Source organism: Amblyomma mixtum, chromosome 3, assembly GCF_055824585.1.
Source record: "Amblyomma mixtum isolate Tamu chromosome 3, ASM5582458v1, whole genome shotgun sequence".
Classification (NCBI taxonomy): domain Eukaryota; kingdom Metazoa; phylum Arthropoda; class Arachnida; order Ixodida; family Ixodidae; genus Amblyomma; species Amblyomma mixtum.
In genome coordinates this window covers 348,231,321-348,250,965 of record NC_143014.1, presented here as the reverse complement: position 1 = coordinate 348,250,965, position 19,645 = coordinate 348,231,321, and the positions used below count along the sequence as shown (strand labels likewise).

The following is a 19,645-nucleotide window of genomic DNA, read 5'->3' as shown; positions in this document are numbered from 1 at the left end:
TCCGCTCGCTTCAAAACAAAGCGCAGCTCAAGTTCGCACGTGCCCTGCGTACCTTGCGCTTATGTGTAGCGTTTGCGCTGTTCTCCTCAGAGGTGCGTTATCAACGCAGCCAAACACACTGTACACGTGGTGAGCAGCACTTAATTGGGCGACTGGACGAACTGTCTTTAATGCCGCACTGCTCTAACACTTTTCAGTGCATGCATGAAAGAACACTACTGCGGGAACGTAAAGGGAATGTCTATACACGCTGCCGGTTCGGTATTCAATTTTTGGCTAAGCCGATTTCGTTAAAGCATTGTTGTGTTTTACGACACCGCAGTGCGCGAGACGGCAGAAAGAGAACAGCACTGCCACCCGCACTGCTGGCTTTCGTTCGCAGGAGGACGGCATATACACTCACATGCGTTTCCTTTTCTATTTTTTTTTTTGTTGAAACGCCTTCAGGTGCTTTAAATAAGCGTCTTCAACAACAATGTAATTCCTGCCCCGCTCTCAAGCGTCTCTCCAAACACACAAAATTTATAAGCAAACTGTACAGGGAAGCAGAGATAGAAACGGTGACGAACAGCACGGTCTATACACCAACCAAGCTGAACAGAAAATTTAGCCTCGCTCACGCGCACCTCCGGTCTTCTCCCTTGTTTATTTTTCTCACGAAATCTTCAACGTCGCACGAAATGATCTGGAGCTGCAGTGAAGTAAAACCCACGAATCGACAGCGCTGAAGGTTGCCAAGCGATGTTATAAAATTTAAACGGACGAAGACTACTATAAAGACAAGCGGTCTAGAGCTTTCTCTCCAAAATTTGCGTCGCAGTCTTCTTCCCAGTTCTGTGAAAGTGAACCAATGCACATCTCTTGGCCCAAATTGATGTTAGCATTCGGGGTACGTATAAGAAGTGAGCATTGACCATTCGAGATTTTCCTCATTCTTGGAGCCACGCTTGTGAAACACGGTTACTTTAACAACGTGAATTTCACAACTGGAAGCTGCACTCATATATCCGCCTTAAATCTGGCGCCAGCATGTGCACTGACTGGAACTTCAAATTTTCCAAGACGTTGGAACCGCACACACAACATGCTGGAACCTCGTGCGCGGCAGTCAAGGTCTTCGGGTTCCAAAAGTGCTGCTGCCTGCTTCTATAAGGTGCCATGAATCAAGTAGTATTGAATAACTGATAACTTATTGAAAGCTGTATAGTCGCAGTATGAATGAGCTGTTTCAAATGTACTCTGTCGCGACGCCGGACGTTGGGCCCGAGTCGAGGGTAGCGAAGACCAGCGAGGCGTCGAGGAACCACGGAGGCGAGGAGCTCTCGTAGGCGAATTAGAATTTATTTACATCTTTACAGATGGAGATTTCAGAGAATTCTGCCTCATACGAGGCGGAAACACCGGGTTTTAAGCCTTGTAATGTCCCTAGGTCCCTAGGCAGGGAATTTGTTGTCCTTGGGCACGCACCAATCGAAGAGCACAAATTGCCATTCTTTTCACACGGCACCATAAAGGCCCGCCCTTGAATTCCTGCACGTAAGCCACAGCACGTGAGCACACACACCAGCAGCCCTCCGCAGGCAACCGCTGTTTCTCACGCTGCGAACTTGGAAGATCGTGTTCTCGCCGTGTCCGCTCGTCCTGTAAGCTTGCTTCTCAGCGATGTGTACGTTTCTCCAAACGGCGGGTTTCGGTAAACCGACCCCCGCGCGAAGCCAGCGTTCCCTGTGTTATGCCCACGCCGTCGCACCTGGGCGAGGTCGCCGTTCTCGGGTAGCCTTGTGTATTTTCTGCCTCATCCGGACACTCGAAACGATGCGAACTTGAGCTCCGTGTACGGCCACGCGCTACGGCAACCCTCGTCGACGCGTGCTTGTTTCCAGGCCATGGTTGCTATCCGCCTTTATGCGCTCCACGGTATACTTGTCATCAACAAGACGCACCGGCGCCTTCGTAGACAGTTCAGACATTACAACTCCACCACGGGGGATTCCCCTAAACTTCGTACTAATAGTGCGTCTACATGAAACACTTGGTCGTCGCGCAAGCAGCCCTGTGGCATTGAAATCCGGCAACCGAGTCATTTAATTCCTGAGCCGCAGGAAAGGTGCATTTATACCTGCCACATTTGCACTTTCGACGCAGTCGTAAACCGAAGTCGCACTGTTTCCACTCAAGCGAAAAAGAATGAGCCTCGGCGGATGCTGCACATGTGCTCCGCATACGCCATCGTGTTAGCGAACAACTACGTGCCGAGGCTATTTCGCGTGTGCTCTCGCCACCGCTTCCTTTCCTGGGCGTTCCGAAGCGGGTCCCGCCTGCTACACAGCTCATGGCCAGACGTCTTCAAGCCGCACAGAGCAGGCGCGACCGCGATGTGGACGCGTGCTGCAACCACCTTGTTGACTCGGATAGAGTGTTACAGCGTAGACGCATACTGGCAATCCGGTATGCGTTCTTACTAGGACGTCTCCCACGCAAACCGTTTCGTTTGAGGCGTTACGCCGTAGTGGAGAGCTCCGGGTTCTTTACCACGCACTGACATCGCACCAAAGACGCGGGCTCGATCCCGGCCGCGGCGGTCAAATTTCGACGGAGGCGAAATTCTAGAGGCCCGTGTGCTGTGCGATGTCAGTGCACGCTAAAGAACCCCAGGTGAATTTCCGGAGCCCTTCACTACGGCGTCCCTCATAGCCTGAGTTGCTTCGGGACGTTAAACCCCAATAAACCATAAAGCTGACATCGCACGCACCATTGGAGGAGCCACGTTCTGCTGAAGCCGATCGAGCCAGCGCAAGTGGTGGCACGGTGCCCAGTGCCATTTCGTTCGCAGATGACGCAAAAACAAGCAATAGGAGCGTATTTTGGCGTTCCCTTCGTGCGGGCGAAAAAAAAAAACGATCGTACGACGGCCCTCAACTTCCCGGGCGATGGAGGCCGCGGCGGACACTCCTTCTCTGAGTTTATCCTCCTTCGAAAGCTCACGCGGTGGTATGCGGAAACTGATCTCGCTGGCTATTTTTCTTCTCGCAGGGCAGCGCGTCAAAGTACCACCGCGAAGAAGGACGGCGACTTGGCGAACTGCTTCCGTGGCGTCACTGCGATAAGACAATCTTCCCACGTCACGTCCAACCACCGACATCTGGCGACATAACCAATCCCACAGGATGGACCCTTTTGCGACGTCAGGAACAACCCGCAAGTGACTACGACCGGGGACGAAAGCGTGCGAGTGAATGTGTCATTTCCTGCGGAAAAGGAACGCAGATTGTCGCTTGAGAAGAAATCCTTTCTTCCCACCTATTAAGGCCGATTCACACGACGGTCCGTTCGCCCGTGGCCCGCGCATCAATTGTTCATGCATCACCACTTTGAGAGGTGCGCGGTCGGCCCGCGGTCTGGTAAAGCGAGGTAGCTGTTGTGCCTCTCCCCTCGCTGGAAATCAGCGGCGGCCCGCGAAGATGCGTGCGGCTATGGCAACTGGGCTACCAAGAGGGCATTAAATACAGGAACTCTAAACGGCATAGGCCATTGAGGAATTCGACAAAGGGCCGCACCCGTTCCGCAGGACTTCCTCTGCAGTTCAGTAATGTCTTTCTTTCATTCACTAACACAGTCATGGGTCGGGAGGAAAAACCAGTTCGATCAGCGTTGCCAAACACTTAAAAATAATCTGGCAACCGTGGTACACCCCGCGCGTCGTCTGCTCCTTTGGTCCGTCGCATTCGCTTCACGTCATCGGATCGCAGGTCAGTTTTTAGTGGCGTATGAGCACGCGATGCGCGGGCCGCGGGCGAACGGACTGTCGTGTGAATCGGCCTTTAGCTTCCCCATGAAAGACTATTTCCCACACTGCTGCACTGATGAGCACAGTCATTAATAAAATTGGTCGTACTAAAGGACTACCGGACCGTCGGTTACCTGCTGTCCGCCTTACGCCCGTTTTACGTGCTGCTAAAGTGAGCTTTAGTGCTGCGAATTCCACCGTTCGGCACTGCGAATCCGTTCGGTCTGCGGCTGGAGAGGGCCGCCGGTCTCGCCGCAGACGGCTTGCGAACGATTTCTGTCCGGTTAGAATTCATTCCCAGCGTCGGTGTGTTCGCTCTGGAACTGACAAATAGGGTGCATCCTCTGCTTGGCTCCCCGTCAGGCTTGGCTTTGGCCACCGGCGTGACTACAACAACATAAACACATTCCATGTTGCATTACTGCCGCGTTTATTCACGGGCTGCATATGCAGACATCTAGCAACCCTGCGGTCACACCGAACGAATTCGCAGGTTCTGCGTTCTGAGCGGCAATCGCATTGCGGCATCAGCGGCGGCACCGAATTCGCAGCGTCGGCGCGGCAAAATTCGCAGCATGTCAAACGGGCCTACATTGCAAAAGTCCAATGCCTCCTTCGTTTCCGCTACGATGCCACAACTTCGAGTTGACGTTCTTGGTGTACTGCAGCTCTGAGCTTTCGCTGTTGTCATCGGGACTCCCACTTTTGATGCGCCACACCTTTCGGGTGTTTCTCCTTCCGTCGTACTACCGAAACATCAGCAGGGAGGGAGATGAGCGCGAACGGAGCTGACGCCTCCCGAGGTCACAGGATCCAATGGCTTGCGCTGTCAATGCACGCTAGACGCCCCCTGGTGGTCGAAAGTAATCCGGAGCCCTTCGGTCAGACCCTCCTACCTTCCCTCACGGCGCGGTTGATGGTTTGGTTTGGTTTATGGGGTTTAACGTCCCAAAGCGACTGAGGCTATGAGAGACGCCGTAGTGGAGGGCTCCGGGAATTTCGACCACCTGGGGTTCTTCAACGTGCACTGACATCGCACAGTACACGGGCCTCTAGAATTTGTCCTCCAAAGAAATTCTAGCCGCCGCGGCCGGGATCGAACCCGCATCTTTTGGGTCAGCAGCCGAGCACCATAACCACTGAGCCACCGCGGCGGCTCACGGCGCGGTTGAGGAGTCCACCGAACGTGAGACAGTTACCGCGCCTTCAATTTCGTTATAAAAGGTTTTATCACACATACAAAGGTAGTGATAAAACTCGGCACTTAGCGCGTCTCAGCCCAGATAGCCAAGTGACCTGTCGACCCAAATAAAAGCACCGGCTCAGCATTCGCACCATCTAATCACTACCGTCAATAAGAGTCACACCGTCACAGACATGCCATATGTGGACACGATATTTAATATACGGCCATATATAAATACATCTGCTAACGCGTATAAGCCATATCTGCCCAGATATTGGCCCAAATTAGGCCACACACGGCCAGATACAGGGAAACGCGCTCATACATGGATCCCACAGGTCTGGCAGTTCAAGACCCAAATAAGGGTAGGGGTGTGCGAATATTAAAAACTTCGAATAGCAAATCAAAAATCCCCCCATTCGATTCACTGAAAGCATGAAATAGTGTATTTTCGAAATTTTCCGTGCCTAATCGAATTTGTTCTCGCTTTTTTTTTCGAACAGTTTCCTAATCATTAGCAAGAAGTCCGAACAAAAACCGCACTTTTCTTCCACCCATTCCGGCGCCGCACAGGAGCTGCCGCAATCAGACGGCGCGGAATAGGGGTTCAGCTAGCGCCGCGACATGGTCTACTTGTGCCACGGTATTCATATAACGCGCAAACATGGTAGCAGTATTTGGGGCAGGCAGGTTTAGTAGACCCCGCCGCGATGCACATCTCGGAGGCAACGGCTATCTGTTGAGGCGTGGCACTAGTTTATTCGCTGCCGTCGCCAGTTGACAAAGGTAACTTTCCTACGCGCAAGACATGACGATCACGAAGTTGACATTTGGCTTCGTGCTGTGTACTCCTTACCGGAGATCATGCTGCGTCCTTCTTTTGAAAGCTATAACTCCGTGAATTGTAGCGTCGTATACTGCAGCACCGCCGTTAACCCTTCGCCGCTTCGCACAAATATTCGTTTTGTACGAATATTCGCACAGGTAGCGAGTAGTCGCACGAATATTCGCTTCGGTGGTATACCATTACTCGACTCGGTACCAGAACTACACACTGCTCTTATTCGATTCGGTCTCGGAAAAAGTACTATTCGCGCATCCCTGCCAAAACTAATTACACCAGATAGGAACCGGCACGCGCTTTACAGGCAGTTCCTGGGAACGACTCATCTTACCCCAGTTCCATATCTGGTCCTGGTCTCTCCGTATACATGGCATGCCCGATGCTTAACCAGATCCGGCATACAGACTGTTTCAGCTAAGTGGTCCTCGTTTTAAAGAACCACAGCGGGCTCAACGAAGACTTGACAAGTACAGGGTTGCAAGCCTTTGTCTACACGATGCAGGTAGGCGTTCTTTTTGATGCGCCTATGCTAATTAAGACAGGTAAATTAGCTAGCATTTTCATCGCGCAGTCCCGAACGGATCTAGCGCATATACGAGCAGCTTCGCGAATGCGGCATTAGTCGCTTTCGGCGCACACAGGCATGACGAATCAGTCGACAGCAAACGGCACTCCCGACGTGTCCCAACCCTAGAGCTCGCTGCCAGGCTTGTCACCTAAAACTTTTCCGGTGACTATTGTCACCTTGTCCGACGCGCTGTCGGCTCGATCGTTAACCGCCACTATACCGAGGTCCAGGCCGGTATAGAAAGAAAAGAAAAAAAGGCGAGTGAAAATATAACCAGTTGTACGAAACAATCTACTGCAAGTAAAAGCGTTATTTGCACAATTCATTGAACAAACAGAAAAAAAAAAACGTGGCGTGCGATTGCTGCGCTACATCTCTGTTCATATGGGGCAGCTAGGCTATGCAGAGAACTGCGCTTTTGAACGTCTACATCATTAGAGCGCTACAAAGACCACTACACTGACATGCGTCTGCTTCCGGTGACGCACGCAGTGAACGCATACGCCGTCCGCGTAGATCAGGAAAGTCTCACAGCTGCCATGCGGTGTTACAGATGTGTGTTTTTTAGGCTTACCGCTTTTCTCCTTGTGAGGCAAGGTTCAGTCGCACATGCGTGTATACCTATCTTAAAGGGGTACATATTCAAATGTTGGTGCTGCTTCTCTGTGTTGCTTTTTTGTAATGACGCGCAAGACATTAGTAAATATCAGTCGCACTGAGGAATTCGCCCTCACACGGTAAGTAGTTTACACTGCTAGAATTTATTCTCATGCTGTTTCGCTGAATGGTGGCTATGACGTCAAAGTTGACCTCGGCCCCGCCGCAGTGGCTCAGTGGTTACGGCGCTCGGCTGCTGACCCGAAAGACGCGGGTTCGATCCCGGCCGCGGTGGCCGAACTTCGATGGAGGCGAAATTCTAGAGGTCCGTGCGGTGTCAGTGCACGTTAAAGAACCCCAGGTGGTCGAAATTTCCGGAGCCCTCCTCCACGGCGTCTCTCATAGTCTGAGTCGCTTTGGGACGTTGAACCAATAAACCGAACCAAAGTTGACCTCGGGTCAAATGAGGTATAAAATAAACCTGCTATATATAGGAGTTTGATCATTCCTTCTGCTGCCGGCCGAAGCAGCGACTAATTGCAGTACATCCTTTTTTATGCTTCACGTGACCTGAACTCAATTTTGACGTCATAAACACCATTCGGCTGTTAAAACCGGAATCCAAACAGCATGAGAGAAAACATTCAAGTACAAATTATTTACCGAGCGCGGGCGAATCCCGTGTGGTGACCCATATGCCTTTCGCAACGTTACAAAGGCAGGGGAACGGCTACAGTTCGGTCCTCTCTCCACAGTGGTATCGCGCACGTGACGCGAGGCCGCGGTCGGCTGCGCTTACGTGCGACCGATAGGTGCCCGGGGCCCTGGGCCGGCGGCGGCCCGGCAGTCGTCGCAGGCACCAGCCGGGGAGGCAGAAATCGAGGCAGCACACGCCGGCCATGGTGTCCCCCGGGTCCGGGTCGAAGGAGCGCTCTCTCTCTCTCTTTACTGCGAGCGAGGAAGGCGCCCAGGGCAGCACGCCCGGTCAGCGAGGCCGCCTTGACACCTCAATACGCAGCCATTTTGGGGGGCTTTTACGGGGCCTCCGACAATAGAGAGTTATAGCATATCATTACCGTGTTTACGTTACCGTTTACCGTGTTACCGGACGCCGGAGTTTCCGGTTAGCGCTGCGCACGCTAGAAGACGTTTTAACATACCGTCTCTCCCGTAACAAGTTACCGTAAGGCGAAAACGAATGATGATGATGATGGATGCCCCAGCATTAATTACAAACAGAAATACGCATGCATTGAAAGCATTTCTTTGCAGTGAGGTGCTACATGCTCTTTAATCATCTTTTTCTCTGTATACAAAGACGTGCTCACTACTTTTCTGCTAACGGCCGGCTCAGTGGCTTCAAAAGTACCCTGGCCAGTAGACAAGTTTACTACACAGAACGCACTAAGCTTGTGTACGCTGCGCTTACTGCGTTGCGAATGCTGTAAAAAACGCAGCTACAACAACACCTTCTGCTTGCCGCGCGCAGCGTCGCTTCTTTGGATGTTTGGATGCACGACTTGGACGTAAACATAGTGGCGCCATCTGGTGACAGTAAGTCAAAGCACTTGAACTCTGGACTGGAGAAACTTTTTTTTTCTGAATTTAGTGGTGATTATGACAAGCATTACCAGAATGTTTTTGTTTTTCTAGGAAGAAAACTATGAAAATAGAGAGAAAAATGTTAAAGCTGGCACAAAAGCTACAGTGTTGTTGCTTCCTTGGCTACGCGCTTGGAGGAAGGAAAATTTGCGACGCGGAAGTTAGGCTTAACTGCTTGTAAATCACAGAATTATCTCAACAACATGGGCTAGTTGTCACTTAAACCTCGACGTATGGGTGAGAGTATGCGAAATAAAAGCGAACCGCTACCATTTGAGTGAGCTGTCGCATCAAAGAATCCAGCGGTGACATGCATTTATTCCGAAGCGGGCGAGCAGGGCGCCGCCATGTTTGTTTACAAGCGAACGCTAACTCTCTCCGCAACGCTAAAGAGTTTCCGTAAAGTGTTACCGGCCCGGTAATGGGCGCGCATGCGCAGATGTCGCCAGCCGAGCCCGGTAAACGGTAACCGAGCCCGGTAAACGGTAACGTAAACACGGTAACGATATGCTATATCTCTCTAATAGTGGCTGTAGTGAAGCTCGCGTTTTCTTCTCGGTGTACACCGAGATTTTGGTGTCCGTTAAAGGCTGAGCGCCATGCACGCCAAATTTTGCGCGAACGGCCAAGCGACGGAGGCAAGCGGTGAGCAGCGCCATCGCCCGTACCGCTTCCTCTTCGCTCAGTTTTGCCTTTAAAAAAAAATTCGCCAGTCCCTGTGCTACTATCGCTACAGATGGATACAACTTATTGAGGCTCCGCCCACATTCAGGACCAGCGCATGGAGTTCTTCCACGCCAAAAAAGTAGTCCGCAGTCCGCTCTTCTCGTTACCTAAACAAGATACTAATCACAAGAAAAAAAATAACCTCTAGAATTTTGTTATCGGCCTCGCTTAATAAAGTCAAACATTAAGAAGCCGATTTTGTTTACTGTTGTGATTGGCTGGCGGAGTAATGCAGCACGCCTCGGACCGCGGCCCAGTGTTAGCAACTGCTGTTTTTTTCATCAGATCCGCGCTGCCCGTTTCCGGTTTAACACAATGTCCCCCCCCCCCCCCCCCCCCGTGATCTGTCTCTGCCTCAGCAAGCGTGGTCATCACAGCTTACACAAAATATAAAAACATTCTGCCCGTCGGTAACAGGGCTAACACTTGGAGGCGACCAACATCGACGCATTACTGCAGGGCGAAATGCGTGTCGAGTCGGGCGCTGGCGAACAGATCGAGGTGACAGATAACGGGAGTGTTTACTAAGCCAGAGTGCGCAGGCAGCGAACGAAAGCACCTAAGCATGCCGGCTTAGCGCATTAATGAGCGAAAGCTGATTGGCATTAGCGGCCGAAAGGTGCGGAGCGGCAGGCCCATTTTGACACTTCACAGGCGACTGTCAGGTTGGGCGTCTCACTGGCCCCCTTTGGCAACTAAACGCTCACGTGCATACTCTGCCTTCTTCCGCTTGCGGTATTCGGTTAGATCGCGTTCCCGGCACAATTCACAGAATCCAGGGCCCGCTTGCACGAAGCAGGCCCATTCACGTACCGATGTGCTGTCTTATTCGCAGTCTAAACCCTCCGTTGGTTTAAAGGAAAGAAAAGGCGCATAACTGGCTGGCGCTTTGAGGTTCGCATCGGTGGTGTCCACCTAAAGGCCGGTTCACATGCAAGCGACTGAGCGATTGAGCGGCGCGTCGCAGCGAAAATTTCCAACTTGTTGGAACCTCGCCGCTCATCGCAGCGACGACTCAGAACAGGTTCTTCCGTCGCGGCGGCAGGTTTCGCTAGCAAATTCGCTTGCATGTGAAACAGGCTTAATGCGTTACGCGTAACGCGTTACACGGCTGCCGTTGTACCCCTCAATTGCTTCAGCTAAATGGCTTGCACAAAGCTGTAGCAGCTTTCGCTGTAGAACGAATTAAAACTCTCTAGGTGCCTGCTCAGTCAACTTCATATCGTCGTCCCACGACGAGCCAAATACTGGCGCGAAAATTACTGAAACCGGCCACTTTCATTCACGACTTCACTTTCTGTCGGATACAGCGGTCAGGTGGCGCCTCATATAAGCCTCGTTTACATAAGCCCGACAGGAGCCGGTCGAGCAGGGCGTCTCAACCCGGCTCCATGACTGCGCGCTCACATGAAGGGTTCGATCTCAGCTATAGCCAAGACCGGGCCACTGCTGCGACGCCCAGCGTCAAGAAGGGCAGTGCGAGCGATGTTATCTCGAAGACGTACACCAGCACAAATATGGAGCAATAAAAACTTGGGAAGGAGCGTCACGTGACAGTTTTGAAGCCCAGCCATGTTTCCATTCCGGCCTACAAACCCTCCTGCGATATAAATAAATAAATAAAAGGGAGGATTGGCCGCACATGACAGATAGAGGCGCGTTTTATGGGCCAGGGTCGGGTATCAGCCCTCGCGAAGGGCCGACTTTGGCATGCCCGGAGAAAGAGAAAAGAGAAGGGCTCCAGGAGCCTGTATGGATAGCGGAGGCCGGCCGCGTGACATGCTTCCCTCTCCTGAATTTCACTTCGCGCATACAAAACAGGAACCCCATTCTCATCTGTACTCCCGCTAATCCGATTCCTTGAGTCGACAGCGTTCGCGCGCACTTTTCAGGCGGCCCAACCCCAGCAATAGGGCCGACTCGACTAGACCCGAACCGACGGCCGCATCAACTCAAGAAAGAAGCGGAAAATGTCCCTCAAGAGCAGTCCCTCCAGCCAATGGCGTCGACCGATTCTGCGTACTGATCGATTCGCTCCCTCTTCCCCTTGACTGATCCACTTGGACCAGCTAGCGTGAATGAAATCGCAGGGGGCGGCAGATGAATGAGGAATAACCACGGTGTCATGAAAATCGGTCGACGCCATTGGCTGGAGGGTCTGCTTTCAGGGGCATCTGCTGCTTCCTTCTAGAGTTGCCGGATAGTCGTATACAATTCAAGAACGAAGCAACAAGATCGCGACGGATCGAAATGATGAAACTGACGGGCCTGCAGATGAAAACGGTCGCTCTTGCGGCCGTCTGGACAACGGGCGCGGCCGCGACCTGGCGGATGCAGTCTAGTCAAAGTTTATATGCTTAAACAAAAATGTGCATCCGGTGGAAGCAGAGATGACACAGAAATAGGACGAGTACACGTCAATAAGCACTGCAAGGACACAGGAAGAAGTTCGCATGGTATTCCCACGCCGACATCTCGGGCATGCTTAACTACATTTGCCTCCTTTTCTACGGCCTTTACTGTCTCTGTAGTCGTTTCCTTGCGAAAGTAACACAACTCTGTGGCTAATGGTGCAGCGGACAGTCACGCCATAATGCGCCAAACACAGGGCTCGTCGCAGCCACCTCTTTATGAGTATACGCCGCACTGCTCATTGAGTGCCGGCCGCCTGGCGGCTTTTGTGCGCACAGACGAGATGCAACCGGAACGGAACAAGGCCACTCCGTTCGCGCCTACGGGTGAAGCCCTGCGGCTCGTTATTCCCTGCGGATGGAAGTGGCTCGCTAGCCCGAAACTAATCGCCGAGATGAAGTGGAGAACTAAACCCGAGGCGTAGAGTAGCAAGCACCTTCCTTGCGGCCAAATCGTCCCAGAGCAGCCACGTGCGCAGACTGCCCCTGATACTAAGAAGAAATCTTTGCGCAGCCGCGACAGGACAAAGACACAAACAGAGGCGTCTCTTGCCCCTCTGTCCTGTCGCAGTGGAACAAGCTATTTATTTTTTTTTTAATTACGAAACACCAACTCAACGTGCAACATTCACAGCTAAATTCTCTCACGCTGTCTAAATGGCTGGCAGACAGCGACGAAGCCGCTCTGGCCGCCCCGTGGCAGAGATGCGAGCGTCTGCCCCTGGTCACGCCCTACACACACCTCCCGCCGCGAACCTGAAGCCCGCTACAGGCGCCCAGAAAATAACCCCAGTCAGTAGCCACACACCGTGAACGAAAGACAATTGCAGCATGCTCAGCACGGACTCTGCCCCACAGGCCGCGCACTGGACCGGACAACGAGGTTGCCAAGCCAGCAAAATGGCGACGCACGCCAAGTGCAAGGGTCGCCCGCTCAAGATAGCCGAACAATGGCGCGCCGGAAAAAGCCTGGGAACGGCGACGAGGAACTGCAAGGCGCCGCGAGAGGAACGAGTGAACGTCCGCGAGCGAAGAGTTCCCGGAACCGTGGAGAGCTTCTGCTGTGGCGGACGACGCTTGCAGGATCAGACTGCAAACGAATGCCGCATTTTGTCAAAAGCGACGCCCGGACCGGCAAGAGCTGCTCCAGAGATGAGGACGACGCCAGTAGGGACTCACCGAATGTTGGAACTACAGCACACGGGGCTGAAGCTATACGGTAACACATCATCGAAGCCCTCTGAGAACGGCACGGCGTCTGTGGTCAATGACGGTAACAGTCCCAGAAACCCCCTTCGACTGCGGGATCAAAAACATTGGCCCATAATCCCGAAGGTTTGTGTAAGAATCTGTGTGGCAAAGGCACATGTCCCGTAAGCGCGACCGGCCGCTCTTTCCGCATATGCATACTTATGCCGCCCATCCTCGTCGGCTCTCCAGTGCAGCGCGGAGGCTACGCGCTCCCGCGTTCCCTCTCGTATTGCTCCTAGCTGTACTTTTCAGTGTTCTCCTTCCCCACGCGGAGATTATATGCGAGCTATGAGGCCACCCTAAATACATAAATAAAACCGCAGACTTCACGAAGCTCAAAGGACCACGCACCTCAAAGATCGTCTGCTGTTTCGCTTGTATTTCATTTCAATGCCATTCATTTGTATTTCTCGACAAAAAGAAACTAGAGGGACGGCAAAGAATGGCGCAGAAAGCTCGCGACTATCCTCCTCTCAACATAGCGCGCCCAGAGAAGAGAAGCAGACTGTGGCAAACCTAACAGACACACGAGGCACTTTAACTGAACAACAGTGTTAAAAGGGGTATGGACACCTATTTTTTCGAGGCATGTTTTCTTCTTTGCAATGATGATTCAGACATTAGCATACATGGATCACCACGTGGCATAAATAATCTATAATTGAAATTCTCGCGCTGCTTCGGTCTCGGTTTCAACAGCAAAACGATGGTTGTGCCGTCAATAGTCCGTACAGCTAGGTCACGCGAGGCACGAAAAGCTGGGCTATACACGCCGCTTCATCGTTTTGCTTCATTACAACACTCAAGAGCCGGAATGGCAACGAATGAAGAAGCGGCGATTATAATGCAAATTTTTTCATGCCTCGCGCGACTTATACGGACCTTTGACGTCGTCATTTTGCGGTCGTGGGCGTATACCATGCGGTGATGCATGCGTAGTTATGTCTTAAGCAAAGAAAATACGTAACGAAAACTATGTATCTAAAGAGCACAATTACAAAATGTAGAACAGAAAAAGGCACAAGGGGAATAACCACAAATTAAAGCTTAAGCAACAAAAAAAAAAGAGACGGAGGAAGTGCTTGAGCCCATGCCAACAAAGGACGCCTTCGAGAAGGAGTTAACTGAGGTAAATGTACATTTACAACCTTCCACAGGACGGATGCGAAAACTAAATTCGTCCAACCAAATCACGCTTGACCGCTCGCGCACAACACATGAGTGCCAGTCAACGGTTGAGGCACTCTTCCATTGCGAGAGAGACGCCCTGACAGCGGGCACCACGAAGGGAAAGACAGCGTGTAGGCGATCAACAAAGCGTTCAGAAATACAAAACGGGTGTTGCAAACGAAAAGAGAGGGCGAGGTGCAATAAACCGATCTAGACCAGAGTGTACCTTTCAGCTGCAGCGTCTTTGATGTAGCAACGTGCTTCGACGGCGCCGCCTTCAAGCAAGCCTCTGTTTGCCCTTCAGGCGATCGACAGGAGCACGGCGGTTTCTAACGCGCCGGCACCGTGAAAAACCTTCAATTTCCTTTATTTCATTCTTCTCTGTACTTTCAATCTTTTTTCTTCCTTTATATATGTTTTCCTTAACAGACGGGCCGTTTCAGTCCGCGCAAAGCGAGCCACTGGACGAATGCTCTTCGAAGCACTCTTTCAACTACTTTCCACCGGGTTTTCACACAGAGCAAACGGGAAAGGCGAAACTCGGCCAACAGGCTGCGGAGTGCGAGTCCTTACCGCCGGGCACAAAGGAGGAAAGAAAGCGCCCAGCCCATTAGAGATGGGGTGGAATCTCCACTGTGAAGCGTCGCTGAGCCAGCCGACGCAACGAGCCGCGTCTCACGACGGCTCTCTTCTGAAGTTTAGTTCTTGTTTCGCCAGAAATGAAAGGCCCTCTGCTGCCAAGGCTAGGCAGGAAAGGGAAGGAGGTGGGCCTTTGCAACACCCTCTAGAGAACTTGAGTTCTCTATACAGGGTGCTGGCTTTTGTCCCCGAGCAGTGGGGACAGGGCTCGTTGTTCGGGCGAGAGGTGCGGAGGCAGGCCACTACAGGGTGTTGGGCAGGCGGTATTGGCGCAGTACGCGCAGCCACACGTGCTGTGTGTGGTAGATCTGTAAAAAGAACACCTCATACTCAAATGTGATGGTATCCATCCGGATGTCGATGCAGGCAGAGGGTTTAGAGACAACAATGGTCATGCAAATAAATTTGTGGTAGAAGCAGAAAGCGATTGGAAGATTAGTGGCTCAAAAGCAGAGAGGTGATATGAGCTTAGAAGTGTAGGAAGACGTATTTAAAGAAAACAGCGAATTTTAGTAACAATTTACAACAAACTTAAGCAAAAATAAAGGGAAAAAAAGCAGAGCATGGTGGCAACTGCCACCAACCCGTTTCAAAGGGGACGCTCCTATCATTCATCCATCCATTGATGGCAGACGGGGGAAGGGGGAAAGTATGAGAGAACATGCAGGGTTGCTAGAGCTGAGGCAGCCCACTCCCTACGGATGGATGCAAGATAGCATGGGGACAAAGGCCTGCCTCCTTCCCTTTCCTGCCTATACTCCACTCCAATAGTTCCTCGCAGCACTGCCAAAGCAGTGATGCGTGCACAGGCAACATTCTGATGCTGCTGCAGGATGTAGTGCCAGCATAAAATAGGCGATGTAGTGCCAGCATAAAATAGGCATACGGGCATATGGGACAGCACACTTCAAAGTGCGCATGCGTTAAATGCCATTTCATATCAAAACCTTAACGTATGCTTGTGGTACATACACTACTTCCAGAGTTTATCGTGCGCAAACTCTGCGTGCTTCCAAGATGGGCACACATTCCGTGAGCTGACTCAGGCCTACCAAGTCGAGAGACAGCTCTACCATTACCCCTTCACTTGGCAATTACCACCAAACCCTAAGGCAGCGGCCTTAGGGTTTGGTGGTATCACCACTATCACCAAACCTTCCGCTATCACCAAACCTTCACCCACGCCTCCTGCAGCCTCTGCAGCCACCCTCGCCCACATCCTATTTCAATGCCCGGCAGACCCTCCCCAGCAGAACCTGGAGCATCTCACCACCTGGGAGGACTGGGAGACCCTACCACGCTCTGAGGACCCAGTCAGGCAGAAGACCGCCACGGACTGGGCTGCAGAAGTCATGGACCGCAGGAACATGGAAGTTGGAGTGTAGTGGGGCCATGCGGGAGCCTATGGGGCTTGCGTACCCCAACCTCCTGCTTCAATAAAAAGTTTACTACTATTACTACCGTCATGAGCTATGAGTTACTGAGTGAAGGCGCAAGTTGGTAGTGAAAAAACACGTACGTATGCTTACAAGTACAGGGCAGAGTTGTGACGATGAACGCGAAACATGATTACTAGGCCTACTGGCATATATATCTCTGCTCAGGCACTAATGTTCATCTCAGGTTCCAAAGGAAGCGCTGCTACTTAATGTTTGAAAATGCGTTTTTTACTTTTACGTGAAAACGGACTGGTGTCGCAGCTAGAACTGTGTAAAGTTTCGACACCACCTTGTCTGCTTTTTACTAACATTATGTATATGGACAAATTACCGCGACAGCGTTAAGGCTCCCGTTCTGCAGAAAATCTGTTTTCGTAGCTGTGAGCGAAGAATCCTCCGAGAAGCAACCTAGGTCGGCCACCTAGGTCATGTGACCTTGTGGCGCCATCACAACCTGCCCACCGGATTATAAGCAAACTGACCACCGTGGCAGGTGGCAGTCAAACGAATGATTGATCGCCGGAGGTTGCTCGTTCCTGGTAAGAGAAACCTGGGTCGCACAAGCCCTACCGGTGGCGGCACCTGTCATCGCAGGGCAGTCGTGCATCGTTCAACCACTGCACCACTGCGTCAGGAGAGGTATGAAGACTCCTACAGTTCTATGAATATAAAGTCGAGAATGACCCATTCTGCATACATGGGCATTAACTCAATAAAGCTATTGCGTCATACCCTTAGGATAGAGCTTAACTACCCCCCCTCCCCTCCCAAATTCTCTTTCTGCACCCCCCCCCCCCCACACACACACACTGTATAATGCCTAAAGGTCCTCAAGGAACAATAAATGACACAAAATTTTTTTTTTTACATTTCAAGGAGGCATCGAAAAGCTCTGCAGACTCCCACGTCAAAAATGATCAATCACCAGTGCTTTTCTTTGTTTCACATGCACGCTGCCAAGAACACCGTCTGCGATGAAGCCTGCCTCTTGGCTCAGTCACAGTGTCTCTTCCACAACAGCTGTCTCAGAAGCGGTGAATCACGTGCCTTGCTTTTCTTGCAGACAATGGACGCAGAGCCTCCCAAAACACTTTGTCCTTTTGTTTCGGCTTTGCCCTACATAGGAGCTTTAGCTTGGGCACACCTCTGGTTTTTCCCATTCAAATACACAAGCAACGTGCAGATGCTCTCAGTGAGCACCACCTGCATCCGCACTCTGAAGAAAATGCTGCCGTAGTCTTCAGATGAGTGTTTTAAGAGCTCCTTTTCACATTACTGAACCGTTCCACTGTACAATGTACTCTCTACCCTGACGGTATCGTAAATAACCAAACACTGCAAATGGACGACTGAGCAAAGCAGAAATGCGATTGCCTGAATTCTTCGCAGCAAAACTGTCGTAACACTGTGAATTCCAAAAATTTATCCACCTTTAGTCATGAACTATGACCCTGTTGAAGGAAAAGCATCAAATTTTCAGATTTTTGTAAACAGCATGCCTAGATAGTAAGCAAAAATGTAACCCTCCCTGATGATTAATGCAATTTCTGTTGGATCCTGATACTGCCACGTCACTCATTTCAGCAATAAGTCATTATGTATGCAATTCAGCTTCTTTTACAGTGTTTAAAAATGCCGACGCGTGGAAAACAAGCGAATGAATGTATACGTTCCAGAGCCACACCCGTGCTTACGGGAAACGATGAGGTGCCCATTTTAAAACCCTATTTTTGTTTTCATTTTCCAAGCATAGTTTAAAATAGGTATATGTGACCTGTTACAAATGATTTTTCTAGGAAAAAAATAATAAAACAGGTCTGATCCGGTCAAATGCGCCTTTAATAACCAGCTTGCACTGAAAATTACCGTACATTTCCAGCTGAAATTCACTGACTGACAGCAGCCTGGGTGAACACGCCGAAAGAAAAGAGCAACTGGCATCTGGAATGACAGACAGTGGCACAAGTGATGCAACCAACTGCTGTAGCTGCATGTATGCCGTCACAATACGCAGTGGCTAAACCTCTCTGCTGCAGCGAATAACGACCACTTGGACACAAAGTGCAAAGCCCTCCAGTTCGAGTGTGCGGGGCTTCACTGGCGGCCGCTTCCCCAGGCCTCGGGTTGGGGACCGCAGAATGGAACGGTTTCACAACACCGCAAGAAGAAACAAGCATCGACGTGGCTGCTGCAAGCTATGTTCATTTGTACATTTCTCTGCACCGAACAGAGCTGATCCTCAGCATTGTGCCACGGGCTCATTCACATAATCACACCCAGAAATTCCGGACAAGCGTATTTTTCAATGGGAAATTGTTTATGAACGCTATTATTTTTAATTGATCGTAAGATTCCACAGTAATAAATACATCTGCAAGTGTCCCTTTGGCAGGCTTGCATTTTTTTGTTATTTAAGTCCTTGCTATCGTCAAAAACGTTCCCAGGACAAGTGGGAGCCTGTTCGATTTTTCAGTGTCGCTGCGATAAGCGCGTCCACGAGCAAACGTGAAAACAGTGTCAAGGGGCCCTTAAACTGATAACGCTGCTGACGTTTCTGTGCCTCCGTTTACGGCACCAGCCACTTCCTAAATAAACAACAGCAGCAGCCTGGTCAGTTGTCGCGACTCTAAATGGTAGAAAGGGCTCATTTTGTTCACGGGACCAGAATTTGGTGAGACGAACGTCTTTCAGAAGTTTGTGATCTTATTTCCAGAGGCTGGATGGAGATTACGTTCAACACATAACTAAAGCGCGTTCTTCAACCGCCTTTGCCTTCTCACTGCGGTCTGTCGACACCCGCACTGCTAAATGCCCAAAACCGAAAGAACACTGCGTGCCAAGATACAAGGACATATTAAGAGGCAGGCTAAACAATGTGGTAGTTGATTGGTATGCAGTGTTTAAAGAGACACTGAGGACAACCCCATTCAGTCAATGTTAACAGTAAAAATAGATTCTCCGTTTCTTTCGCGGTATGCTGACACTTGTCCGGCTGAGATAATTGAATTTAAAAATGTCCCCCCAACACCTCGAGCCAACCTGATGTTCACACTGAAAAGAGCTGGTTGCCACACTTTTAAAGTTAATGGCGCATAGCCTGCAAGATCGGCGAGAACAATTCGGTGTCGACGCATGCATTTTAATTGCGAAATCAGCCGGTGATGACACTTTGTACTTTGTTTCATAGCCTTTTCTATGTTACAAAGGTTCTGTTTTCGGCTAGAGTTATCTCTTTGTGATTAGAATGCGGTATCTATGTTGATTCTTAGAACCCTTGAATCGATACAGGTACCCCGTTAATGGGTTAATTGAAAAGATAAAGGGTTAACTGGAGAAATATCGGATCCCATGAGACGCCCTTTCCCTGCAGTGGGCGTAGTCAGGCTGAAGATGACCTATATCTGCACAGGCCCCCTCCTGTTTGT

General features: G+C 50.9%; 1 protein-coding gene across 3 annotated transcripts in view; it reads right to left on the bottom strand.

Moving 5' to 3' along the window:
* LOC149356296 (uncharacterized) overlaps window positions 1–19,645 on the bottom strand; it is a 47,240-nt gene that overhangs the window by 23,361 nt on the left and 4,234 nt on the right. The window contains exon 1 of one of the 3 annotated variants that reach the window (XM_089584170.1): window positions 7,782–7,898. The exons of the other annotated variants lie outside the window; for them this stretch is intronic. Coding sequence (XP_089440296.1) covers window positions 7,782–7,883 — 102 coding nt within the window. The 5' untranslated portion in view covers window positions 7,884–7,898. Of the gene's footprint in view, window positions 1–7,781; window positions 7,899–19,645 lie in introns of those variants that run through there. 3 annotated transcript variants of the gene reach the window in all.